The sequence below is a fragment of the Pygocentrus nattereri genome, chromosome 27, assembly GCF_015220715.1.
Source record: "Pygocentrus nattereri isolate fPygNat1 chromosome 27, fPygNat1.pri, whole genome shotgun sequence".
NCBI lineage: Eukaryota > Metazoa > Chordata > Actinopteri > Characiformes > Serrasalmidae > Pygocentrus > Pygocentrus nattereri.
Genome location: NC_051237.1, coordinates 7,579,098 through 7,606,538, shown reverse-complemented (window position 1 = coordinate 7,606,538; position 27,441 = coordinate 7,579,098). Strand labels below are relative to the sequence as shown.

The window sequence follows — 27,441 nt, the reverse complement described above, 5'->3', positions numbered from 1 at the left end:
AGCCTCAAGCCACAAGACTCTTCAGAAGCACTAGCCATGTTTGTTCAGCTGAAGGTGTTTAGTAGGTTACTAACTTTGAGATTTCCATTAAAGAATAGAGAAGGAATAACGGGGACGTTGGAGAGTTTCAGCTTTGTTCTCCGGAGCTCTGACCGCTGGGCTTCTATGACCGACTACTGTACCATAAACCATGAACATAAATATATGAAAAGCGTATTTATCAAATACATTTAAAGAGGTTTTAAAAAATGTTTCCTATATGTCTTTGGAACTCATTTTGGAATTAAACAATGTATTTGAAATGTACCTCAAATATAATGTACGTGTCTTTTTAAATCCAAAATAGTCAGTCTAAAATACCTATAGCAAATGTCTGATACCTTTAGCATGTAAGAAAACACAAGAGATCAAATGGTCACATATAGAGTTTCATTTCAGTATTAATTTAGCCATGTTTATTGTCAAATTCAAGCAGTTTATTTTCTTTGTTATGGTCAGCACATTGCCTCACAAAAGCAGAAATGCTTGATTGGATCATGTTTCCAGGGCTGGTATCTTAAGAGATGGCCCTTTTTATGATCACCACACAATACTATCAATAATCAATATTACAAAGAACGGTCTCCCATATAATTGAAAGTAAAATAGTAAGCAAAAATGCAGCCTCTGAGATCAAACAAGCATACAGAGATGATCCAACAGTTCATTACATCCAGACATAGCAAATGTATGATACACACTCAAACGCTTTGTCATCCGACAGGGATATAGTTAAAAGAAATTGAGTCATCATCCATTAAGATATGAATGGTAAGAGGGAAAGGCGAGAGAGAGACACTAACTTGCAGAACACTAACAAATCATATTATAAAGTGCAGAAAGCCCATCCATTTAATTCAGTTTATTACTCAGAAATGCATAAGTCCAAACACATTGCAGTGAGTCCATGATAATACAGGGTTATGTTCCAAAAAAAGTGCATCTCATGGTCTGCCTTTCTGTTGATGCCATTTATGATTTAATACAAACAAATAAAAAGACACATTCACTCTCATACACTCATAGCAGACACATGTGGGCACAGACAGTGTTGTCAGTGAGTCAGACAGTCAGTCAGTGAAGAACAGGGACAGAGCATGAGTGCTGTCTCTAAGGCAGGCAGACAGTGATCAGGGTGAATCTATCTGCTTGAGAAAGTGATCGATCTCCTTTAACAATGACTCTCCTCCATCACTGAACTCCATCATCTGTGCAGGTCCGTTTACATCTCATCACTGTGCAAACTTGGTCAATGCAACCACTACGTACTAGGCTTGTATCCTCATATACAAGCGCAGGTCATGCATACACATGCATACAGCAAATCATACAATTTCCAGCTCATTTTAGTTATAAATAAAGAAAAAAAAGAATGTAGAAAGAAAGTAAAACATACACACTTCAACATACATAGAAAACGTAGTCTGTCTAAACCCTACCGTAGATGTGTGCTTGATGATTTCACTCTGTAGCATTAGTTTCCCTTGCCCCCTCACAAGGATTCTTGTGGTAATGGTAGTACCTATGGTTTAACCTTTTTCTCTTTTTTTTGCTTAAATAGCCAAGGCATTGTCGCACCAATAAGTAAACAAACAACTTTATGAATTACTAACAGTATGAATAGTTGTAGAGGTAGAGCCCTGCCAGTTCCTTAGGCAAAACAGACAGGAACACAGATCAACAGGCAGTCTGACAGGCACATGCCACCGAACTGCCTGAAATGTAAGGTGTTTTAATTGTTACAAAAAGCAGCAAATTAACGTGAAAAGCTGTCATAAATGAAATGCTCAGAAACAGCTAGATCTGTGCAATAGTGAGAGCTCTTAGATCCCTCACACGTAAAGGATGACGTTATCGGGACAGTGCAGGCCGTCGGTGGAGTTCAAGGCTCGGCAGGTGGGCTGGGGCAGGGGAGGAGGACGGGAGCTCTTGGGATGGGGGGAGTCACAGTCATCTGATGTGAGCTCGGCGATGTCGTCCGACTGCGTGTCGGACATCTCCAAGTCACTGCGGATGCTCTCTGGCTGAGCCAGCGTGACATCACGAAGCCCCTCCCTGAGTGACCCCCCAGGTGACAGCCCCAAAGATGAGCTGGATAAAATCCCGCCTCTGCGCGAGCTGCAGTCCTGAGGTTCCTCCCCTGAGCCGGGTGCCACGGCGGCAGTGGGTGGAGCCAGATCCTCTTCGCTAGTTAGACACAGATGGCTGGGTTTGGTTTCAATGTCCACCTGAATCTCTAGGTTTGTGCCCTCCCTGAAAAACAGCATTTCAACAAATTATGATATATTCGAGTAGAAACCAAAGGATCCAGAACCTATAGACACCCCAAACCAGGGGTCTGCCAAGCAAAGCAGGGTGTCTTGCGTAGCCAGATGCCTTTAAGCTCAGTTTGGTCTAAATTTAGATTTTCTGTCCCATGATGGTGGATGACTTTTTACTGGGATACATCAATCAATCATTGATTCCGGGATTTCAGATCGGAGTTTCACACAACCGGCTGTTTGTCATGAACATCAAACTCAAGTCGTAGCTTAAGTACCTAAAACTGTGTTATCAGAAAAAGTTGTTCACCGCCATTGTAAAACAAGTTGACCAAAGATGTGTTTAAGTTTTGTGAAACTGACTAAATTGAGCAGGCTTTGTGAGAAAGGCTCTGATCCTTGAGTGGTATTTTAGTGTTTTTCCTGCCCTAACACACCCACATCAACTCAGGGCTTGCTAATTATGTTTAAGCAGAGAACAGAAATATGCAGGGCAGGGTTCTCTCATGCTAGGGAACAGCTGCAATAGACTAAAGGCAAGATACAGAAATGAGCAGGCAGACTGAAAATCAGAAGTAATATATATACCTGTCAGGCAAGGTGTAGGAGGAGGTAATGGAACCTGCCATGCCTCGAGTGCTTGCACAGTCACTGGCTGCTCCCAAGCTCCCAGTCTCTCTGCGAGTACCTTCTTTTCCTAGCTCAGCACCTTGAACCTCCAGCCTGAAGCCAAAACAGAAGAGAGTTGTAGCACAGTGACAGACACTGACTTGACCGGACACAATCACCTTACCTCACATCTACACTCAAAACAAATAAGGACCCTTCATACCTTTACCTATAAGTGCACCATCCAGACTACTAGTCATACCTGCTGTATTTTCCCGTCTTGGCTCCAAGAGCTCCTCCGGCTAGTGTGTTGAAGTGAGGTGTGTCCCCCAGGCCCCCAGGGGCCACTGAGAGACCTTCGCTTGGTGAGGTGGTGCTGAGGCCACTGGCCGCTCCTTCCAGACTGCTTTCACCAAGGCTAGGGGACTTCAGTGCTCGCCATGCGTCAGCAACTAGACAAAGACAAGAAAGAGAAATACCGGTAAGACTAGCTTGCAGAACACAAACTCTGGGATAGTGCAGAAAGCTTACCCTTATAATTCAGGAGACAAAACACAACATTTAAAAAAAAAAAAAAAAAAAAAAAAAAAAAAAAAAAAAAAAAAAAAAAAAACCCAACACACATTAAAACAGCTAAATCAATTACCATAAATACCAGAAAAACAAGTTCTGCTTCATGTAATAATCAGATGACTTTGGCTATAATTCACCTGTAATAGGACCATCGTCCTCATCAAAGTCAATCCTGACTCCTCGTCCCTTCCCTCTGCTGACCCCACAGCCCCCACCACGGCACAGGGATATTGGCACCACACCATACACATATGCCAGCATGATGGGTACACCGATACCTGGGAGAATGACAAATAATTATCTCTCAGATACATGCTTCCACTGACGGCTCTAACAGTCTACAAAAGGTAACTGACTGCACTTATTGGGGATTAGTGCCAATTTTCCAACATTTCTGCATAATTAAATCGTTAATGCATAAAAATAGTCATTCAGACTGCTTTGATGTAAAATGCGCCACTCCAGAGAAATGTACCAAGTCATAATTATTCACAATGGCGGTAATGGGAATGAGAACCAGGCATCCAAAGTGTTAATTGCTTCTGTCAGGGCCATTACAAGAATGTTATACAGAGTAGTTATGAATATGTTGCCTGATACATTTTTTACAGTAGTTTTGGGCCTAAAACATATTTGAAAAGTATGTAGGAAAATATGCAGGGCAAAGTAAGGAAAAAAGTACCCAAGAAATTTTTTCCCCTAGATTTACCACCGGTTTACCACTATTGACATTACTTTTAAAAACTCAGAAGACGTGTAGGTTCACTGGTCATTTTGGACAGCAAATAAAATGCATATTTTTAAGTTGCAGAAGCTGAGACCCCAAAGTTCTTCTTTGTTTTATAACAAAACATTCTGAATTACCTTCCTTATCTCTCAAAAACTGAATTGCGCAGGAATTACGACAATAATAAGAGATGAAGCGGACATGAAAACACGTCTTGATAGCAATATAAATTTATTACATTATTTAAAAGCATTATAGTTTTTCCAGGTCAACCTACCCACACTGACAGCTGCAATAACCGGGGCTGTGATGATAGACAGGGCCACGCCTCCTGTTATGGCCAGGTTCCTCCTGTGCTGAGAGGTCTTCTTCCCTTCATAGTGGGCATATATCTGCACCAAAAGTAGAGCAATAACAGTGTTAAAACAGGTGTGTGTTCAATCCATTTTTAATTCATTTATTTCCTGCTTCAACAAATATTTTAGACATGTTTCATCAAGTTTCAGCAGCATCACGGTCTTGCCAAACTGGTACAAGCAGGAAAAGGTTTTGAACTGCACATTCATGAACAGCAGGGAAATACACAGAGACAAAGACAGAAGGCAACTTCCTTCAAGCAGTAACTGATTCTGTTGTAATCAAGCTGCCTTACTGGACACTCGGGTGTTATTGGAAGAAATTTGCATTTTGCTGGAAATGTTCTGAGATCTCTTGTTTATTCAGTTTTGCATTTTGTGGTTTTTCAGCTGAAGGAGTATTCAAAAGAAGTGACGATTCTAGGTATTGGAATGATGGTTTCAAAGTCATTACAGAAGTTCTGCCTTTTTACATAATAGCTACATAAAATGAGCCACATTCACTCTACCAGGCAAAATTTGACTTAGAAAGGTAATAAAATGCTTCGCAGGAAGCTCTTCTTTAAGCACAGAAAGAGAGCCCTATTTTGTAGTAATGTTTGAGCCTGCCTTGTGGCATGCCAGCAAGCATTACACAGAAAAAGGAATGTAACCATAATCTGTTGGGATCAAAAGCAATCAAGCCTCTGTATACAGAAAAGGAAGTGCTGGGGAGTTCCCGAGCAGGTGAATGAATGAAGTCTTCCTCATTTCCTTATTTGACTTAATATCTAAATTCTCAGAACTTAGTCATGGTTTTAGCACAATGGTACACAGATGCACAACGACCTTCTCACCTTGCGTCCTACATAAACTGGGATGCCAATAACCATGGCAGGCACTGCAATGCCAGCGATTAGAGTAATGCCCACTGGGGCACCAATCAGAGTTCCCAGCTGCCACAGAATCTTCTTCTTGCGACTCCATGGCTTTTTTCCCCAGAAGGTACAACCTGATGGACTGTGAGAGATGAACAACAAAGATTAAGTCAGAAGAAAAGCAGACAGAGGGGAAAACTACGTTAAGTCATCAAAGGTTATCACCATCGGACTCAACCACCATGTCCAGGACTTCAAGGGTAACTGCTGAACAGATGGTGGTGCTCTTAGCTATATGGCAATAGGCCAGAGAGCTGAGCATACCTGAGGTAGTGCAGGTCAGAGATTTCCTTCATACAGAGCCAGCAGAACTCGCAGCCACACACGGCGCAGGTCATGTGATTACAGCTGCCATCGTTCATCTTGATGATGTAGGCTCCACATCGGGGACAGGGCTTGATGTCATCAGCTGAGTGGGGATTAATGGGTTTGGGTTTAGTATAAGCAGTGGCATACACAAGCTCCTGTAAACACTTTGTGCTGAGGAAGCCGTTTCTGAATGTGAGGTGGTGAGAGGGAGTGCAATTACTCTGGCTGTACTTTAAATGAGAAACTGTTTAACAATGGTCAAATTTGGTATAACCAACATACTTTTTAAGGTGCAGAAAAGGGAATAGATAACCATACTTCAATACACTTTGTATTAGATGATAAACTTTAAAATAAGCCCTTCTGTAGCTGGATTACTTAAATCTGGGGAGGTTCTGTAGTGTGTGAGATTATCTACAAGATCTGCGACGTTAATGCTATATGAACATGCAAAGTCCATAGTCCTTAGAAGACCAATAAATGCTTTCATTCTCCTTCACATCCCACATGATTTTTTTTTTTCTACATGATCTTTCTTGAAATCATCAGGTTCATTCTAATCTATGGTTAGTTCAAAACTACATTCAATAGAAAAGATTGCACTTTATTATATTCTATACAACAGAGCATCAACTGACTGCACAAATACCATAAAAGCCTCTTGAAAAGATAAGTCTGGCAACGAATGCTGGCGCACATGCAAATTAAACAAGCTAACACATGAGATCTATTCTTAAGGTAGAGAGTAAAATTGACAAGCATGTCCAGAAGAGGAACGTCAACACAGAATTATGGCACTATTTTGGTTTCAAGCAAACGTGGAGGACCGCAGGGTGGTAAGAGAGTGACATGTATGTGCAGAATATAGTTATCACTATAAATGATACGATTAAGACACAATTAAGTAATGATAAAAGATAGCCCAGTAATTATAAGGTAATTATATTACCATCAAGGCAAATGCAAGCTACAGGGTAAGGCTCAGTGAAAAGCTTAGTGAAGACCTTCTATAATTCACTGAGCAGGCACGGCTATGAGACGTTATTGAGCGATCCACTTGCTGTGTTGCTCTCAGTGTACACCCAGGCTATGATGTTTCAGTCTGGGATTTCTGTGGTAATTAGGCGGAAGCGAGACAGATACTTTATCCTGTACAAATCAATCAAATCCCTTACAATTTACATTACACAGCCTTTTACTGTAAAACTAATCCAGCTCAAACCGTGTTTCAGACCATAATACACAGGTATTACAGTAACTCTAGAAAGTACTGACTTGCAGATTCAGTCCTACATTTTTGGTCCATTTATTTTATATGCAGATCATGCTGGTCAGGAATACTATACAGTGTACATGACTGTACTATAGCAGAGGTGACACAGAAGCTGAGAAGGTTAAAGAGGAGTAAGTTGAGGTGAACTCACTGGGGCCCTGCTCGGCCGTGTAACTGGGCGAGTGGTTGCTGTGTGTTCTCAGGGAGAGTGCCCTCTGCTGTCGGGCTGAATCACACGTCTGGTTGGGGTGCCAAGCCTGCTTGCAGTGATAGCAGAACTCAGCGCCGCACCCTTCCCTGCGGCACACCAGTCTGGGGCAGCTGGCACAACCTGAGGCAATGACTGCAAACCTAGAACAGGATGAGCCACAGAGATCAATGGAGATTTCTCGGAGGCACTGTGTCTACCTCCAGCCGTCCAGAAAATGAGATCCAAGTATACATGGAAGGAAATACCAAAAGCCCACCTATATACACCTTAATAAAGCCATGTTTATCTGTCCTATAATATGCATACTCACTATACTTTAAGGGTGTCCCAGGGATGCCCCTACTAAAATCTAGGAGTGGCATATTTCAGTGTACAGCCTAAGGTCAACAAACCTGAGAAACATCCCATCTGACGTAGGTTTTGTGACCTGTTACCACAAAACAAGCATGTGTCACTACAATGGCTTTCCACAGTAAGGCTACAGAACATTTACCAGCACAGTAGCAAAGGAGCATAAAGTCTAGCAAGAGAGCCTACGGATACAACGCATCCTCAAGAAGTCTGACCGCTCCACTTTACAAGGGGTAACTGTGCTCCTCTCAAAACTCAGCATGCTATCACTCACTCAAATGGTTTTGTATATGAAGTAAAAGACGCTAATTCATAGTTCACAGAAACACACAATTCTGCACACACGGTCCAGTGAGGAGGTAATGACCGCTTTAATTAAATCCCAACCTCTGTTACCCCTAGCAACACTAGCTCTTGTGCTGCATCCCAGTCACCATAGCAACTGAGAGAGAGAAAGAGACTGAGAGGGAGACTGGGGGGAGCAGTTTCCTCCACTGATTGGTCATCTGGCCCTTTCAATCAAACTGAGGCTGAGCTGGGGAGGTGAGAAGGCAGAGCTACCGCTACTCTGGATGGAAACTGACAGGAAGGGAAAAATTTTTGTGCATGTGAATGCATGCATGTGTGACGGGGAGAGAATAGATTAGATGGGTGTGGGATGCTGTGAATCTCTGATGAATTAGATACAACAGCTAGAAAAATCGTAGGTCTCCATCTACTTCACAAACTTAGGTCTGTTTAAAATTCTTCCAACACACAATATATGCAAATGATGCTAAATAAAAACATACTAACGACTGCATGCAATCATTAAAGTTGATATTAAGTAGCTCCCAAATAAGGACAGATACAGCCTAAGCTCAAATAAAGCAACATTACTCAGCGCTGGTGTTATTATAGCACCAAGTCAGATGTTAGAACTTTGTTGCTTTTGTAATATCCATGATGTGTTTCATTTATTTACATTAATTTGGCAATACACAAGGGATAGAAAAGGCTCCAATTCAATCTATGTCAGCTTCAACAGTCGTGACCAGGAATTTTTTTTTTTTTGATACGGGCCTACTGAATCTTGGGTGACACCACAAGCTACACAAAAAAAGCATTTCCACCACCACTGAAATGCATCTCTTTCCCTTTTCAAGATGACCCATCCAAAAAACTCCCATCTCCACTGACAACAGCGAATTTGAAAAGGAGTGGTACTGACTCAAAAGCCAGACAGACATGTTTCTAATATGTAGGTCAACAACCCACCACTGTGATTGACAAATCTCCAGTAGGCCACAAAGCCCTGCACAGTAAACACACTTTCTCCAAATGACACATCTTCTGAAATAAGCATCCCACACAAAGTGCAGTAACTGGTGTTCTTTCTCTAACCTTTCAAGCACCTCTACACTTGACAAACTAGGTCTGAAGTTAAGGCTGTTCCACATCTCACGCATTTCCAACCTTAATATGAACTGAAAGAGAATTCCACTTAGTTATTCCATTGAAATATGTCTCTAATTTAAAAAAAATGTAACATTGTTAATAGTGAACGACAGACAGTACAAGAAAACTTGCTTATGTTAAATCATTCCTATATGCCTTCATTTATTGTCAGCAACAAAGTTGGTCTTTAACACTTAGAAGTCATAGTTCTTCTACAAAGTAAATCGAATGTAAGTGTAATTTTTATTTTTATTGTACTTCACTGTGTATTGTAGTTTATTGTATTATTTTGTTTGTTATTGTATTGCATTGAATGGCACAGAGTTCTGCGTTCAACTCTGTTTCTTTTTCTCTTGGTGTCTGCAGTGACATATGTTTCTAGCAGTATCTGAGCTCAGGACTCTTTTTCTCTAAGCTATTGGCAACTAGCAAAGATACTTTCTCTAGACTAACAAAGCACTTCTTGTAAGTCGCTCTGGATAAGAGCGTCTGCTAAATGCTGTAAACGTAAATGTAATTTATAACTTAACTATGCAATTAAGTATGTCATATTTAAGCAATGCTGTAATGCAAATCAAATGTGCAGCGAAACAACAATAACTCTTCTAATAAGACTTCCAAGTGTTAAAGACCACTTATTTTCAATCCCAGACCTACCCGCAGTCCGGGGCAGGGCACCAGCGGCAGTCTGGGTCCGAGGCAAGGCAGCGCCTCAGCAGAAACTCCTCATACTTCTCCAGAAGTGCAGCATCATCCAAGATGAGGGCCACCTGCCTAGGGGCCAGTCTCTCGGCACACTCTGGGCAGCTGAGCTGCACCCGGCTCTCCGTAATCTCAATGCGCAGGTACTGGCGCAGGCAGCAGAGGCAGGAACGGTGACTACAGCCCTGCAGCTCAGCCAGCTGATCTCGGGGCTGCCGTACCAGGCACAGCGGGCACTCCAGAAGATCCTGTCCACCCAGGGAAGCCTGGCTGGAGGACAACGGCTCAGCTGAGTCGCTGGTGGCTGGGGGGTCCGGGGATGCAGCAGTAGGCGTAGGAGGCTGAAGAAGCAGCTGCTGCTGGAGTTGTTGCTGTTGGTGAAGCTGCTGGGCTAAAGGAGCACCCGCACTAGCTTTGCTCCCCTTAGAACCCCGTTTACTGTGGAAGAGGCTGGAGAAAGAGATCCTGCCCTGCTTCTTGCCCGGCCCACGACATTTGGGATTGGGAATGCCACTGACAGAAGAATGGGGTGATTCAGAGTCTTTTTCTGATCCCATTGCCCAGGGATGACCTGATGAGTCTTTTACCTTGTGTCTTTGTAAGGCTCACGGAGTCTGAGGCAGAACTGTCCTACACAAAGTTGTGCTAGACCTGTAATGTCAGTCAGTCCAACAAAGCCCCCTTCCTCAAAAGCACATACGTACTTGAGATAGAAAAAAATTCCAACAAAAACAAAAAACCCAAAACAATTTGTCCTGAATGACACAAATTCCAGTTAATAACACTGGTCAAAAGATTCCAGTCATACAGTCATACCTTCCTTTTGCACTCAACCAGGAACAAGCAATAAAACAATTGACGGAAAGATAACCTTCACAGAACAAGGCTGACGGAAGGGAAAGAGAAACTGAAAAATCCCCTTGCCGTCCTACAAGTTTGTTCTCGTAACAGTCAAATAGGCTGATTAGCAAACAATTACATAAACGTGCTTTATCCACAATACTAAAGATCTTAAATGTACACAGTTAGTGAAAAGTTCCTATTTTCTAAAAAGAAATAAATAAAGCTGTAAATGTCAATTTCTATAGGAGTTTAAAATATAAAATCAAGAAAACAACCTAGAAAATATGTCCTCTGAACATCCTCGGCCCTTTCAGAGGGCTTGCTCTCTGCTTAATGCCCTGTATTCCCGCAGCTGAATTCTCTTGGTTCCACGACTGAGCCGAGCTGCTCCAGTTTGTTCCTCTCTCCTTTCTGAATTGGCCTGTCTGTAAGGAAGAGAAATAGCACAGGAAGTTAGCTCAGAGAGCAGTGAGCCTGCGAAAGGAGCATGCCCAGTGTGTGCGCGCGCACACACACACACACACACACACACACACACACACACACACACCCCCACCATCCCTCTTGCTCTTTCGATTTCACTGTTAACTCTTCATGCTCAACAGTGGCTGACAGTTCCACTGAAACAATCATCTCAGTGACTCATTTGACAGAGCTGATACACTGAAGACAAACATACTATATCCACACAGAGTTGCATTATACAATGATGTATTAGAAAGAAATATACGTCCTTCAGTATTAGAAAACACAATGATTTTCGCAAATGGATAGCTGTTTGTATTAAACATGTACAACTTATTATAAATATTATTAATGGACATGCATGCATATTGCTAAAATAATGCAAGACCATCCTTCACCAATTTAATTTCTAGAACACCACAGCTTTTACACAAGTTATTCATCTTTTAGTTTCAGGAAAAAAAACATAAAATATATGTAACAGAAGCAGAAAAGCCTCAACAATAGAGAGAGCTTTAATATCAAAGTCACAATTTAAAATATTTTCAAATCTTAAAAGCTAAAATGTTAATTGTATACTACAGTCTTAAGTTCTGGGGAAAAAAATGACTGTGCCGGTGTTCTTGGTGAAAAAAGCCTGAGGCTTAATCATTTTTAAAAACAAAATCGCAATATTAGTTAGTAAAAGTCATAATTAGAAAGATATTCTCCCCAACGGCACATTTGACTGAAATCAATTATTCAGGACTTAGCGTGTCCAGGCTTTGCCTTTATTACAGCTTCTATCTTTTCAGGAGACTTGCTTTTAGTTGTCCTCACAAATATCTCCTGAAAAATTGAAAGAAAAAAAAAAAAAAAAAAAATCATCACTTAAGTTGTTTTGACTAAAGATTGCACAGTACTGTACATAACCATGCTCAACAGCAACGATAATAATAATAATAATAATAATAATAATAATAATAATAATAATAATAATAATAATAATAATAATAATAATAATAATTATTATTATTATTATTATTATTATTATTATTATTATTATTATTATTATTATTATTATTAATAACCCCTCTCCTAACCAGCAGTGACTGCTAGCCAGTACTGGGGCAAATACTCGGTCTAATTCTATCCATCTCCCATATATTCCTTTAACCCCTCAACGTCTCCATCTATCCTTTTCTCACCGAAACCTTCTGCCTCTCTCTGTCCCTCTCTTAAACACACAAGCACACACTCTCGAGCCCTCCCTCTGTACTTAACACTGTGCTGCTAGTGTGGTTGCCATGGTGATCGCCACTACCAGCACAGCATACAAGGACCCTCACAGTGACTCTGGCACTTATGAACACACAGACACACCAACACAGATAATTGATATTAACAACACTGAATACACTAAAGAGAGAGTGAACACAGAATTTACATGTGGTGGATAAATCCCACTAAAAATATAGGGTAAAGGCAGAACGATAGAACAGGGAAAAAGAAAAAGAGCAATAAAGAAGGGGAGACAAAATGTGTGATAATGAGGCCAAAGAATCTGTCTGGAGCACATAAGTAAACAAACACGCAAATGTGCTCTCTCTCTCACACACACACACACACACACACACACACACACACACACATTCTTCAAAGCACATTTATTCCAGATGTGTCCTGCTTTCCTCCTCTGTTGACCCTTGAAAAACTGCCCTCACAGTGCAAATTTGTTTAGTGGTAGAGAGATGGGGGGTGTTAAGAGACTGCCACATTTACAATATCATTAACCAGCTCTTATCTTACACAAGATCCACGCTAACACAGGCCTGTGAGGACATGTGCGCACCCTGCTCGCTAAAGATACACAGCCCTCATTTCCACTCGGGCCATTGTTTTGTTTTTTTTTATTTTACTGTGTAAAGGAGAGACGTCACTTTGTATTCAGACTCCTCTGTTTTCTTTAGAAGTTTGAAAAGCTGCTTTCCATGCATACGCCTGGTCCAGTGCCATCAATAACAGACAGAAGGTAGAGTAAGTTAAGAGAAAATACTGATCTACTGATCTCTTTCCAGTTCAGCAGCCCCCCCTTTTTTAATTCTTTAATATTCTTCTGTGAGGCAAGCTGTGATAGGAGTGTGACCCACTTTTCCACAGATCTGTTTGAATTGCTAACAGCCATTATTGTGACCCGATATCTTCACCCACTGTAATCATCAAATGCAACAACGACAGCACGCCATGTCCATGTACCTACAATAGTAATAATATTACTCATTAGCGTATCACGCTCGTCTCTCATAACCGGCCCCAACACACACTACCACCCTATATCACATAATACTGAACTGGAGAGAAACATTTCCCCTGCTCACACTCCCTACAGATTCCATGGCACTTTCATAATTGGCCTGTTGAAAGAATCATTTGTGGGCAAAAAAAAAAAAAAAAAGAATCCCCCCCATCTATATATAACTACTGACCCAACAGGGATCGTAACAACCCTCCCATTCCACTTTAGCCTCTCTTCACAGGACGCAGGAGCCTTTGCTAATGCAACTGATGACACATAATTACCATCTGTGCTCTCTGAGGTTTGGTGTGTGAGGCGCATGTGGGCGGACAACAAGTCTTTTCTAGAAGAAGGAAAAAAAAAAAGTGTCAAATCTCTACCCAGCATGCAGCTTGAATGTGAGCATGTTATAAAACAAAGTTTGCCCTACCACACAACAAGAAACCATGGTTTCAATCTATGATGGTAAAAGTCTGAAACCTAAGAACAGACAGACAGAAACACAAAGAGAAAAAACTCCAAGACTGACACTCTATCATTTTATCTCAATTTTACTGTTTTACTGCTGGGCACACAGACGGAAGCAATTAACTTATAAACCAAGGAGAGTTAAAGCACACAAGTCAAACACTGGATGACGCTGACCCATATTCCATGACCATTTCAACCAGTTTGTAGCCAAGTTGGTCATTTGGCCATTATTTGGTGACCAGAGTACATATAGTACAATGCAAAAATCAGGAGTTCACCCTTCACTTATTTAATTTCCAGTCAAAACAACCATCAAGCACATAATGTTACTCATTCTTGATCAGATAGTAAGGAGTATAGATATAAAGGGAAAAGTCAAAGGAAGGGAAAACAAATGTCTAAGAGCTAGAAGTGAAAAAAGAAACAAAAACAAGTTCCACTCTTGCTTAAGATCTGAAATGCATAAATCCACAGGTGGTTTTGTCCATCCTTCCACTGCAAGAAGACAACTTAACGCTACGGAACTGAAAGGCCATGGAACTCCCAAAAATAAACAGACAAAAAGATGAAAGTTTGCATATCAAACAAAGAATGTCAGAGGCGAGACTTAACACTGAACGTGTTTGCGATTCCTGGATCAGAAGCAGAAAAGGCAAACAACTTCCAAGACTGAACTTTGGAGGTGTTTCTTTTTTCTTTTCACTACATTAAATATTTACAATAAATACAATAAGGAAAATCTGATAATTTTCTATTAAATGTTTTCTGAAATTTTTCTTGCTGCTGGAAATTTTATTTTAACTTTCTCCTTCTACATGCAAGTGAATTATCTTCCATCTAATCTCCTACAAAATGAATACCTTGTACTTTAAGACTGCTTTGACTGTAAATTACATAAACGAAGGACGGTGTCTGACTTCTGCACAGTACAACTCAAAAAAAACAAAACAAAACTCCAAACTCCAAAAAAAATGATCAAACTCCAATGTTCTCAAGAGTCTTTTCACGTAATGTGGGCTATATCGTGATCAACTGTGTTTACCAAGCTTTCAGAGATATCGCCCACTCCCCGTGCTTAAACTGGAACTTTGAAGGAGGCGAGTTCAAGGCCAAATTTCACATTCAAAATTACAAATGTAACAGTTGAAATGGAAAACCCAGTGCAGAGCAACCCTGTTCCTCAGAGTAGCAACTCCTGCTCATACCCGTCTCAAACCTGACACTACATTCTACGTTCTGGTGAATAGGGGGCCTGAGGTTTCACTCTCAGATATCTAACTCGCATGCTCATAAATGATCCTGCCTGACTACATCAAAGTTCACTGATAGTTCTCTACTTTGGTGACATTTCTGATTTCTTGCCTTTGTCACACTGGCAATTGAGGACTTTCGTTTTGAACCTTTAAAAGTGATGCCAAAACCACAAGGCCCATCATAGCACCACCTGTGAAGCAGATTCTAACAGAGAGTACTAAAAATCATAATAAAGCAATTTTGTCAACACTTTGGTTGTAAGGTTCTGGAACAACTGTTCATTTTAAATGAGTACAGTTCTAAAAGACAGCTTGCAGAAGCACTGCTGAAATGACAAGCTGTAAGAGATAGTTAATGAACACAATTCAAAGGCTGTAAGCCATTACAAAGCCAGTGCACCAGTAAAGAGCTGAATATGTCTTGCGTTGGCAGTAGAGAAATGCCAGCCTAATGAGGGCGGTCACTGTGTCTGCATCTGTGAATCACAGATGATGAGCTTGAAGGATCACAAGCAATTAGACCCCATCATATCTCTCCTGTAATTTACGATGTCAAAGAGAGTCCTCAATAAAAATAAATAAATAAATAAAATTAAAAAATAAATCTTCTTAAGGCCGGCATCTCGGACATATCATATACCTAATAAGAAAAGGTGCTGTTGCTTCTATGCACAATATAGTTTGAGTATGACGTTACTGAGTATTACTTCTGACATCCATCCATCCATCCATCCATTTCCTAAGCCGCTTCTCCCTTAGGGTCACGGGGAGGTGCTGGAGCCTATCCCAGCGGTCATCAGGCGGAAGGCAGGATACACCCCGGACAGGTCGCCAGTCCATCGCAGGGCAGACAGACAGACACAGTCACTCACACACTCACACCCAGGGGCAATTTAGCATGTCCAATTGGCCTGACTGCATGTCTTTGGACTGTGGGAAGAAACCAGAGAACCTGGAGGAAACCCACGCAGACACCAGGAGAACTTGTTAGTTTCAAAGCTAAATCACAAATGTGGTGTTTGTAATGTCTTGATATCAATGTAAGGTTAAGGCTTTTTAATATTGGGTATTTTATACCTTTTTTATCCTGCTGAGGGAAATGATTACAGAAACTCCAAAGAGCTACAAAAATAAAAGGTAGAAAAGGGGGCAGTATTACTTTATTATTTAACCTGTGTTGCTCATTCTAAAAGGCTCACATGATACATACTGTACCATCAGCAAAGAAGACAACATGGAAAACACTGCACTTTAAAGGCAAATGCCTTTATTGAGCAGGCAGCATAAGAGAACCACCACTCAGTGCTGATCAACAGAGCAGGACAGCAGGGAAGGTCACTTTTAGCCATAGGATTCCACAGGAAGCCCACAGCCCAGTACAATAAAGCTCACATAACACAAACACAGGTTAAACTAACATCCACAGCTTAACTACAGTAAATCTCTCTCCCACCGAGAGCACCTCTTCGCATGGCCAGGCCACAGTACTCCTTATTAGACTGGGGTTGCCAGTGGTAGAACGCATAAAAACTACAGAATGCAAGAACCCATTCTCTCTTTTCCAACGCTGATTACAGATAATGAAACCTTGAGCATTAATCGTATACCATGTATGCTGCCTTGCTCAAAATCCTCCAACACTACTGTACTATCCTACAGCAAGACGTACATAGCAGTTGAAGTTTGCTACAGGATTGGATTCAATCCCTTTACTCCTCCAATAACCGATCCAGCATTGTCTGTCTATCATCCCAATACAGGTACTGATACGCCATCACTAAACAAAACAACAATAAATCAGGCCTATCATGATCAGGTGCTCTAGCAAAAATTTATTTAACATTTTCTGGCTAGATTTCACTGGTTTGAGTACTTTAATTGGGCTGCTAGATTACTCTTGATGACAGAGCACTCACTGAATAAATCCTAACTGGAGCTAATGGCAAACATGCCTTTCCACAGCCAAGCGAGAGGGCACTGCCAGAACAGAAGCTCTAGTGACAACACAAATCCAAAAATTCCTTGGCATTCCACAGAGCTCTTAAGTCTATACAGCCTGTCCTGATATACTCATCACTCTTTTGGGAGATAAGAGGGAATGAGGCTGGCTAGTTCTTAAGGTCTCAGCACTTCCGGCCAGCATGCGGTGAAAGAGTACCTCAGCACTTCAGCATCATCCTCAGGGAACAGCTGCAGTTCTAGACCATGCATCAGCAACCCGCTAACAGGGCTCAGTTTCAGTTCCACTAACTCTCTGTCTCTCTCACACACACACACTGATTACATGGAGAGTTTGGAGTACAGGTGGGCCATTGGATCTGCCTGCTATTACACAATAATCTGAGTCACCCTAACTGCTCAGCAGGCCCCATATGCTTGATAAACGTCACATGCATGTTCCGACTTGTCCTCAGGGACTACTTTCCTGATTACATGAACAGGATCAGGCATATTACAAGCTGAAGAGAGTCTCACTTACATAAACACACTTCTTTGAAGAATTCATTTAAGCGATGGCACACTGAAGCAAAATATGAACAAATCATTCTATATCAGTACTAATAAAAAGACCCAACTCGTTTTCCACAGATTTTAGATGTTTATGACGTAGACACTTCCTCCAAAGGCTTTCATCATTGTAGCCTAACAAAAGCCATGAGCAGCAGCAGCAGACAGGCTAACAAACTCCTTTGCTGGGCTGTTTGTGCTTACTGAAATCCCTTTAAGCTGGGAAGCTGGGTGACTGTCTGTGGGAAACAGGTGGCTCTGCTGATCAGCGGCCCATCCTTAAAAAAACCAGCAAGCTGCGTCTGGCCCTGCTGTGTCTGTAACTCATTTCTCAAAATTCTCAAGAAAGGCCAGCATTTGATCATTATCACAAAGGACTGATATTTAAATATTAGACACTCACTACGACGCCTGTAATCGCCCTCACAATGAATGGAGGGATAGCTTACAGAGTATTAAGGTGTAGCATGACTAACACATTCTTAAGCCACTGATTCATTCTGCTGGAAGACGTAAACAGAGAAGACCTCCAGCTGAAATGCAACCTCTCTGAAGACCAAGGTATCCTGACTGATTCTGAAAGAAGTAGTACTCTTAGAATACTAGGTAAATAATAATAATAATAATAATAATAATAATAATAATAATAATAATAATAATACATAAAATGATTCCTTCAAAAAAAAAAAAAAAAGACTTTTGTACAGAGCCAATCCTGAAACACTCCCAAAAAAGGTACAGACGATAAGCCATTAAGGTTTAAAAGCCAAAATACAAACTAAGAAACTGACTAAAAATAGCAAAATTGGCATTTAATCTAAAGTTATGCAAATTTATGGTTGTGAATGATATGAAATGTTCTGAGTGGATATACACACTTAAAATGGTTTTTCAAGGGTTCTTTAGTAAATACAAGAATTATACTTAGGACTATTTCATACTTAATGGTTCTTCAGACTGATCGAGAATGTGCTGTACAAGGTTCAATATAGAACCCTTTTGAAAATGGTTCTATATAGAACCAAAAGGGTTTCTGCTATTGCTAAAATGTCAAACTTGTAGCAACAGAAGAACCCTTTTTGGTTCTATATAGAACCTTTAACACACAAACACATTCTCAAGTCAGTCCGAAGTACCATTCCACCAAGCAAAGAACCACTGAATGGTTAAATGGTTCTACATAGCATTCACTGTTCTAAAATAAATTCCTATCTTTACTAAAAAACGCCTGAAGAAGCATTTTACCAGGGTATGCTACCTGTAACTGAAGGTGAGAAGAGCTGAGAAAACGCACAAAAATGAGCATTTTTAATATTTCTTTTTTTCTGTAGTAAAATAATCCCAGCATTAAAAGCTCAAGGTTAACCTTACACTAAAAGGTAAGATCATTAATATTCAAAAAGAAAAAAGAAAGCACTCTGAGTAAAATACACGGAAATAACAACTTTCCACCACAGCCTGGCAGTCATAGACTGAATTACAGAAAATGGCAACAAAGCAGAACAAATAACTTTCCACAGAATTTACCCTGGAGCGACAGCAGAAGCGAAACTAATAGAGAGTAGGAAAGGCTTGTACGTGTATTCCAGTTTCAATGGAAAAAGATGATGGCTCCCAAAACACATGCTAGAACGAGGCCTAGTCGAGAACAGTTGGTGAGTAGACGCAGAGTAGATGGCGACGTGACGGTGAGGCTACACTACTGAGTTGTTTAATGTTTAATGTAATGAAGGCCCATTCCGAGGCTAAGAGCACCGTGGGCCTGGACCTCACACACTGGGATCCATGAGGGAGGATGAGAAAGGGAACTAGTGCCAGTGTCGAGAAATTAAGCCGAATGAACAGCACAGCAGTGGGAGTAGTGAAAAAGCACGACGACTGCAACCACGTCCAAGGCAGCAAACGAAAACTAACGCCCTAAAACCATCTGAATTCACGTCTCCCCCTCCTTAGGAGGATGAACTTTGCTAAGCAAGAGCCCACCTAGGCCTGTGTACTTACTTCAGATGAGGCTGAAGTTGGCTTCCTATTCGAATTTTCTCGTTCCACCTTAAATAGTACAGCTGTTACATTCTCTCAGTGCAACCAGTATAAAAAGGGGGAACGGGAAAATTCGAACAAGGAGCTGACTTCAGCCTCGTTTACTTCAGCTAGCCCACACCATGAAGTAGGCTAGCTGTAGCGCACACAAAACAAGTAACCTATATTAGGAGGTACCTCGCGGCTTCAAAAGGGCCCACATTACAGCAGGTTCATATTAAAAATTAAGGCCATGGCCAGTGTTAGCTGAAGCCGTTAACCCGCAGTGGCGAAGGCTACTAGTTAGGAAAAGACATACAATACAAGACAGACGGAGTTGGGGATATTTTTGAAACTGTCCTCATCCGTTTCGTCACCGCATTACACGTTTGACCGCGAGTACATATATCAAGCTACATGCCGTCTCTAGCGATTATTTCTGTAACGCGAACATTATGATTAGAGCCAGATTTAAACGACTTGTTCATAAATCGACCTCACCTACCTTGTTCCCTGGCCGGCAAAGGTGAATCAACGGAGCAGGGTGGTACACTGAGATCTTCGGTGCCTTGTGCATTCAGGCAGCTCCCACTGGAGTGCCCTCTCTCTTCAGGACAAACGGACACCACGGTACAATTAAAAACCTCGCACCCAGCCGTAGCTCAGCTCTCCGTCCGCGTTAGTGTTTGTGAAGAAACAGCTTCGGATTAGAACGCACTCGCTCCTCTTTCCACTGATGTCATAGAGGAAAGCCCCGTTCAGTGACGCGCCTTCGAACTCCGCCCGTTGTGACGTCACCTGTGAAAGACCCGGCGCGCGCTGATCCCGAAAACGGCGTGAATGAGAACAAACCGACACAGACTGAAACCGAGAAGCAGTATATCGGTTTTAGTTTTAGTAAGCATTAGAATGGGGAAGAAAACTAAAGGCTTCACAGTATACCACTTTGACCACGCCATAAAAGGCACATAAATATCCCATTCGAACCAAAAAGGCTTAAAGGGGAATTCCACCATTCCCTTTTTTTCAAAGCATCTAAATAATTCAGTCATTGAGATTTAAAGGGAGTCATTCAGTGGGGTTTCATGTGAAGTGTCATTGCAGAGAAACAGACTGATTTCCTTACAGTGGTGGTGATGATAGGAACCAGAGGTCTACAGCACACATTTTATTTATTACCTGGCCTGCTGAAGAAACACCTTCAGAACCATTGGGATTGCATCTTGATGGTTTTTCGTTGTAACAGGTATTGCCTTAATGGTTACCCATAGAGACCACTAGTTTCCTGTAGGACACCACCAAATGCATCTAGAATCAGTCCCAGAACACCTGTTAAACCATAAGAATCATTTACACCATGATATCAACCAATGAGAACACAAAATAATATTATTTTTTAATATTATTACAAAATGACTACTGGACTCCACCAGAAATCAGCAACAACTAAATGGATTCTGATTTTTTCAGCACAGCAAAACCACCAATGAAACTGCCCACCTTCTGACCTTTTCTATGTAATGTTGATGACTGTAAAATTGTAGGAAGTGTGTCTTCCTTTGGAACTAACCTTGTACCTCTCCAGCATGAATGGAGTAAAATAAATGGAATAAAATACATTTTCAGTCAAACTTTATCACAAAACTATCAAAATAATGTGTCAGATATCAGGCTGCATATATCTTACCATTTCATGTAATAATTCTGTGAGGGAGCTTTCATAGGCATTAAACTATTCAGACATATGGTTCTTATCACCATCACTGGGAATAATTTTGACTTGTCAAGCTTCTCTAGAACAAAGCATTTCACATCAAACCACTCTGAATGACTTTACATCATCCTACCCACTCAATTAGGAATTTTTTGGAAAAATTGGTGGAGTGCAACTTTAAATAGGACAATACATTACAAATATTTCCCTCAAGACTTAAGTTACTTACTCTATTATGTTTCCACCAGCCAAAAACATTTATTTCATTCAGATATTTCAGATATAATTTCACATTAAAAATTCCATTTCTGCCCAAGCCATTATTAAAATGTTGCCATGCACTGTGGCACTTCCATATTAAAGAGAAATGACTTGCCCAAGACAGTACATTCCCCTCCCCATTTTAGAAGAAGTCTTACTCAGCACTTCACAGGAACCAGCACAAATTCAAACTACAACTCAGTTAAAGATGGTAGAAAATTTTTTTATTTTTATTTTAAGGGAAACAGTCAGGTCTACTGTATTGTGTGTTTCAGTCCTCGCACAGTGCCCAACATAAAGCACACTAACTATCCATTATAATTATATTACAGACTATCAGACACCCTCCCCTTTTTGTAATCATCTGGATCAGACTGGATGGTGGATGCAGGGTTTCAAACAGCTGTAGAAGGAAAAAGAAGCCTTAAGTAAATTAAGCGTTCAGTTCAAGACACATGCAGTCAAGACAAAATAAGGCATTTATAACCTCAATTTTTCCACCCAGGTGGCTCAGTAAGTGCAGCGATTACAAAAACTAAAACTCACACGACCTCTGGCGGACATATGCTGAACTACAACAGCCTGTCCAGCTGAAAGTGCTATCAGGTTTACATTTAACCTGAATACAGTGCAATTAAACATCATAAAACGTATTCACCTTTGCTAAACAGTCAAAAGCTAAATTAAATAAGCAGACAGTTAAATATGATTAGGTTAATAGGAAAAAATGGAAAGAAAAATTCAGCCTTCACAGAATAGCTCAATGTCAAATCATATACATAGTAATTATTTGTCATGCAGAAGGATAAAGACACAGGGATCAGTCCAAAGGAAAGTAAAAGGAAATCACTGCCAGAAAGACTGAGGATGATGCTGACAGAAACTGCTGTTGGTTAAATTGGTTCAGTGCATAAGACTACTAAGTTTTAGTTTTCTTCTCCAGGCTGGTTTGTCTGGACCAGGTTGTACCTGCTGCCAATTAGCTGGACACATACAACATATTACCCTTGATTCTGCAGCTTACTTCTCTTCTGCTCCATAAAAGTATACATAAAAGTGGGTATGACTACACTGCACCTTTAGATACCCAATCATCTAAAAACACAAGGGACCACAGTTGTGAGAATTTAAAAACCATGGTTCCAGACAACCCTAAGCTGATAGACATACCCAAACAGCACCTGCTTTAAAGCAACAGACCAAAACTTGCAACAGAAGACAGATCTGGGATAATAAGTAGTACCCCGAGGGACAAAGGAGAGACAGAGGGACGGAGAAAGGATTTAGATGAATAAGACAAGGTCTTTACAGGTGGCAGCCGAGAAGGCAGCAAGGATGGAGGCAAACACGAGATCCGGTGACTGAGAAGCATCAATAGCACGATGCAGACCACGGGAGCTGTAGTACTGCACCAGGGGGGCTGTCTGTTTGTGATAAGCCTCCAGCCGTGAGCGCAGGGTGGTCTCATTGTCATCACTACGGCGGGACAGAGGCTCACCAGTCACCTAGGGCCATAACAAGACAGAGTAACATGCAGAATATATGAGATGAAGTCAAGAACCATTGCCCTCTATTTTGTTACCAGCAATAATCAACGTAGGATATAATTCTGATTTGAAAACTGTCCACTGACAAGATCCGGTTTGAAATCAAGTTTGCCCTTCCAAGTAAGGTTTTAGTAGTCAAATCCCAGCTTGTACACAGGGGAAAACCACAAGGCAAAGCTTAACATATTCAGGCTTTTTTGAAGAATGCTAGATTCACATTTACATTCATTTACAGTCAAAGAAAATGGGTGCACTAGCCACCCTCTTCAGTCTAAACTCTAAGCACAGTAAAGACACAACCAATTCCTTAAATCAGGGGTGCCTGATCTTATTTACAAGGCTAATGCAGGTTTTCAATCCAAACAAGCAGGAGCACCCCAATTCTGCTTGTTAAATGAGTTGGTCTGATCCCATGTGCTTCTGGTTTGTTGGAAAGAAACCCGGCAGCCACACTGGCCCTTTCTGGACACCCCTGCTTTAAACCATGCTGTGATTACACACTGGTCAAACCTGCAATTGGAAATGGGGTGTTTGTTGTGTCTCTTGAAAAATACAGGGATGATATGGGAAATGGCTGCATTTAAACAAATGTTACTGTAGGGCAGACAGTAATTGTTTACTGAATTTAGTGTTACTGCTCAAAAAAGGTAGCCAAAAACTGGAAATAAATGCCAGAGGGTTAAAGGGGAAAAAGTACCTAAAATGATTTAGAACTTAAAAGACAAGAACATTGTCTGTGATCAAGTGAAGCCTAATCCAGAAGGTAAATGGTTCAAATTCCAGAACTGACTGGCTATACTTGATTGTGCACTTGGGCAAGGCACTTAACTCCCCACTGCCCCAGTGTTGCTGTGCTGCTTCCAGACTGGTGAAGCAGTCTAGTTAAGCAGCAAAACGAAAAAGTTGCCTTGGAGGACCAATAAAGTAAAAGTAACACTTACATCATCTTTCATAGGTTCCTTGGGTGGGTTAAACTCCTCATGGTAGGAACGGCCACTGGGCTGATGAATAAGTCTGAAAAATGAAAGAAGGACATTATCTTTTTAAGTTCTGCAATCATGTCCTCTACACAATCCAGGACAGTTATTTACCTGCCCTATCCTCCAGTTCCACCTGGGAAGGAATTAAAAGTAACCTGTGCAGAGCCATGAAATGGAGCCCTAACAACAGTAAATTAAACGAAGAGTTCAACAGCGCTTCAAGGCATACACAACATTTAGATGAAAGCAGCAATACCAGATAGGCTGAAGAAAGAATCTTATTTTTCCACCTTTAAATGAATCATTATGCACAAAACCCATTAGTCAATATCAACACCTATAAGTTGTAAAGTTTATAAGTTGTCTTTATTGTTGGTAAACAACATTCAAATACACTGATTGTGGCTCATAATATGGTTTGAAAGTGCTTTTGAGTTTATTGTTCTTATGAAAAAAAGTACTCACAAAGAAGACATTTACCTTCCACAGATCCTGCGCACCAACAGAGAGTCGTCCACAGAGAACTCGATAACAGAATCTAGCTTCTCTGTCCGTTTCTCAAGCAGACCATCCAACTAGTTCAAAGAGGAAAAGAAACACATTACATTGCCCGAGTTCTTTAGTTTACTTTAAACATTGATATAAATAAAAACGGCAAAAATCTACCATTTCTGCTTGTTTGACTGTGCGGGGAAACCCATCCAATAGAAATCCATTCTCACAGGGAGGGGTGTCGAGGTTCTTCTCTATAAGTTCAACCACCATCTCATCACTCACCTAAAGATAGACAATAGGGGAGTTAAAAAAAAAAAAAAAAAAAACGAAACGAAACGAAAAAAAAAAAAAAAAAAAAAACTTAATTACACCAACACACCAAACAAAGAAACAAGAGCCCTAAATAACAGCTAAAAAAAAAACAATCTGTGTAGTCAGCAGGGCATGGATTACGCAGACAATTCATTCATCAGCATTACCAGTTTGCCAGCATCCATGGTCTGTTTCAGTCTCTGGCCAAGTTCTGAGCCAGAGGCCACCATTGCTCTGAGCATGTCCCCAGTGGCCAGATGACACACACAGAACTTCTCTGCCAGCCGGGGAGCCTGTAATGACCAAATGATAAAGACTGACCTCAGATAACTTCGAAATTGCTTTATTCAGGCCAATCAATGTGTTTCACCTATTACAAACCCTGAACCCAACCTAGTTCAGTGACTTATTCTCACCACTAAGCAGGGAGTGTGACATGTACAAAATGTACAACATATCATTTATACACTTTATTGCCTGAAGCCACCAATAGCAGGACAAAGATTGAGAGTCCTCTGCAGTGGAATGATCCTCCCTCAATGCCAACATGCAAATACCAGCTGCCTGTATGGTCTCTTGTTGTTCATGATCAGGACCCAAAGCTGGGCCTGAGCCATAAAACTTGCTTTCATTACCATAATACAATTTCTTCATGGATATCATCAGATCAAAGGGACAGCAAGTACCAAAAGATTCTAAAGCTACCAAAACCACATACTGTCCTATACTACACTACACCTACTACATGATGCTATTTACATTGTTACTGTAACACCATATGATGCTACTCTGTACAATCTTTAAAAAGATGACTCCTTAAGGGTTCTTAAGTAAAGACAACAGAATTAAGAATGTTCAAAGAACTAATGTGCTTAAATGGTTCTTTGCATGTTGAAATGATCCTCATGCTTCAGGGAGAAAATGTTGAACATGGTTCTATATAAGGTTTTTGAAAACTCTTCTATACAGCACCAAACAGGGTTTTTCCTATTGTTACATGTCATATGCATCACATTCTCCACAAACCTGAAGAACAATTCCACTATGCCAAGAACTATTTTAGCTCTCCAATGGTTCTTTGCACGTTCGTGGTTCTATATAGAACTAGAATGTTTACCAAACAAGTCTATTTATATACTAAGTTTAGGCTACTATATTGTACATTTACATACAATAAGACAATGTTCATACCATACAAATGAATGCACTACTAAGTATAATGTTCCCCATTGATTATTTGACTAACGTTATGGTACTATACGGGTTTGGACGTGTAACTTTCAGCTAGGCGGGCTTAAGTATTTCTCAACTCCAGTTCATCTAGACACCTTATTAATCTCCAGCAGGACTCGATCATCTGTCCATGCTATTTGGCAAACTCAAAACTGTGCAGTAAAGATGGACTTCAGTAGAGTAACTTACTGGACATTAACTGTGAAATACGAAACCGAATGAGCAGCGTTACCATGTGAATGAACCATGCGGCCCTGGCACTCAACCATAGCTAGAGCTCAGCTATCATACTAGCACACAGATTGTCACCTGAGTTCCCTTTCCAGCTCCGGGCGGCCCCAGAAGAATGGCTCGGATTCCTTTCCGTACGCCTGAGACGAGTTCATCTGCCTGCGTGCTGGGTGCCATGGTCAGTGAGGACACAGCGCTGTGGAGTAACGACCCTCCGGCTAACTTTCTATCTGCCAACTCGAACCAGAAAGGAAGCGGTGAACACCTCTTTTTCCTTACTGCGGGATAAAGTCCCGCCTCTCGGTGTAAGGCGTCCTCTGATTGGCCACTGGCAAGTCACTCAAAAGATGAACGCGCTCATTGGAGAAAAGGGAATCACGCGGCCCATGTAATATCCGATTTCTTACACGATGCACCTTCTTGCGGTAACGTTACGTGTAATTTCGAAACTCAATTTTAAAGGCAGAATAACAAATTTTCAGAGGGTTAAGTCTGATTTTTAGGAGTTAAGCCTTTGGCACGTCAACACTATGTCAGTATTGGAATACAGCTAATTTAAAATATTTACACTGGAATACTGAATATCCGCTGTAATTAGGTCACATAATCGAACCTGCGCTCCTTCGTTGGCCAGCAGGACTGACCATTTCCCGATACCGCTTATATAGAGCTGGCTGTCTTAAATACGTTTAGTTAGAGCAGAGTTAACCCTTTCAGTAGATTTGTACGTAAGGTTAGTGCAAACATTTATGAATACATCCCAGTCATTAACGGATCGAGGTGATTTGTTGATTAAGTGTGCTCCATTCGCTTCTGAGGGATTAGAGTGAACAATTGAAGGAAAGGGCGGATCTGATTATTTGACAGGGAAAAGTTTTTGTGGAATTTGTAATAGCCAGCTCCTCTCATGTAAGGTATCTAAGACAGATCATATGCAGATAATTTATCATATGCTTTAACTTTGCCCATATTTACAAATGTGAACAAGTACAATCAGATCTCATTTGTTCAAACTAGGGACGCATCTTAGTGAAAAGTGTAAATGGAATCCAGATCTGTACGCATGTTA

General features: G+C 40.9%; 2 protein-coding genes across 3 annotated transcripts; both read right to left on the bottom strand.

The window, feature by feature from the left end:
• Positions 1 to 422: 422 nt before the first annotated feature.
• Positions 423 to 20,344, bottom strand: rnf19b (ring finger protein 19B). The gene is made up of 10 exons (XM_017694348.2): positions 20,105 to 20,344; positions 9,721 to 11,033; positions 7,216 to 7,415; positions 5,747 to 5,891; positions 5,402 to 5,564; positions 4,487 to 4,601; positions 3,620 to 3,760; positions 3,172 to 3,361; positions 2,889 to 3,023; positions 423 to 2,292 (listed from the first exon to the last, which is right to left on the bottom strand). The coding sequence occupies exons 2-10, from the start codon at positions 10,320 to 10,322 to the stop codon at positions 1,872 to 1,874; spliced, it is 2,112 nt and encodes a 703-aa protein (XP_017549837.1). The 5' UTR covers positions 10,323 to 11,033; positions 20,105 to 20,344; the 3' UTR covers positions 423 to 1,871.
• Positions 20,345 to 21,776: 1,432 nt separating this feature from the next.
• On the bottom strand, positions 21,777 to 26,634 carry ak2 (adenylate kinase 2). Of its 2 annotated transcripts, XM_037535240.1 has the most exons (7): positions 26,451 to 26,633; positions 25,076 to 25,201; positions 24,768 to 24,878; positions 24,582 to 24,676; positions 24,063 to 24,135; positions 22,884 to 23,079; positions 21,777 to 21,977 (listed from the first exon to the last, which is right to left on the bottom strand). In XM_037535240.1, the coding sequence occupies exons 1-7, from the start codon at positions 26,547 to 26,549 to the stop codon at positions 21,970 to 21,972; spliced, it is 708 nt and encodes a 235-aa protein (XP_037391137.1). In that variant the 5' UTR covers positions 26,550 to 26,633; the 3' UTR covers positions 21,777 to 21,969. The 2 variants fall into 2 exon arrangements, with proteins under 2 accessions (XP_037391137.1, XP_037391136.1); XM_037535239.1 differs by lacking the exon at positions 21,777 to 21,977 and having other exon boundaries at positions 21,984 to 23,079; positions 26,451 to 26,634.
• Positions 26,635 to 27,441: the final 807 nt, after the last annotated feature.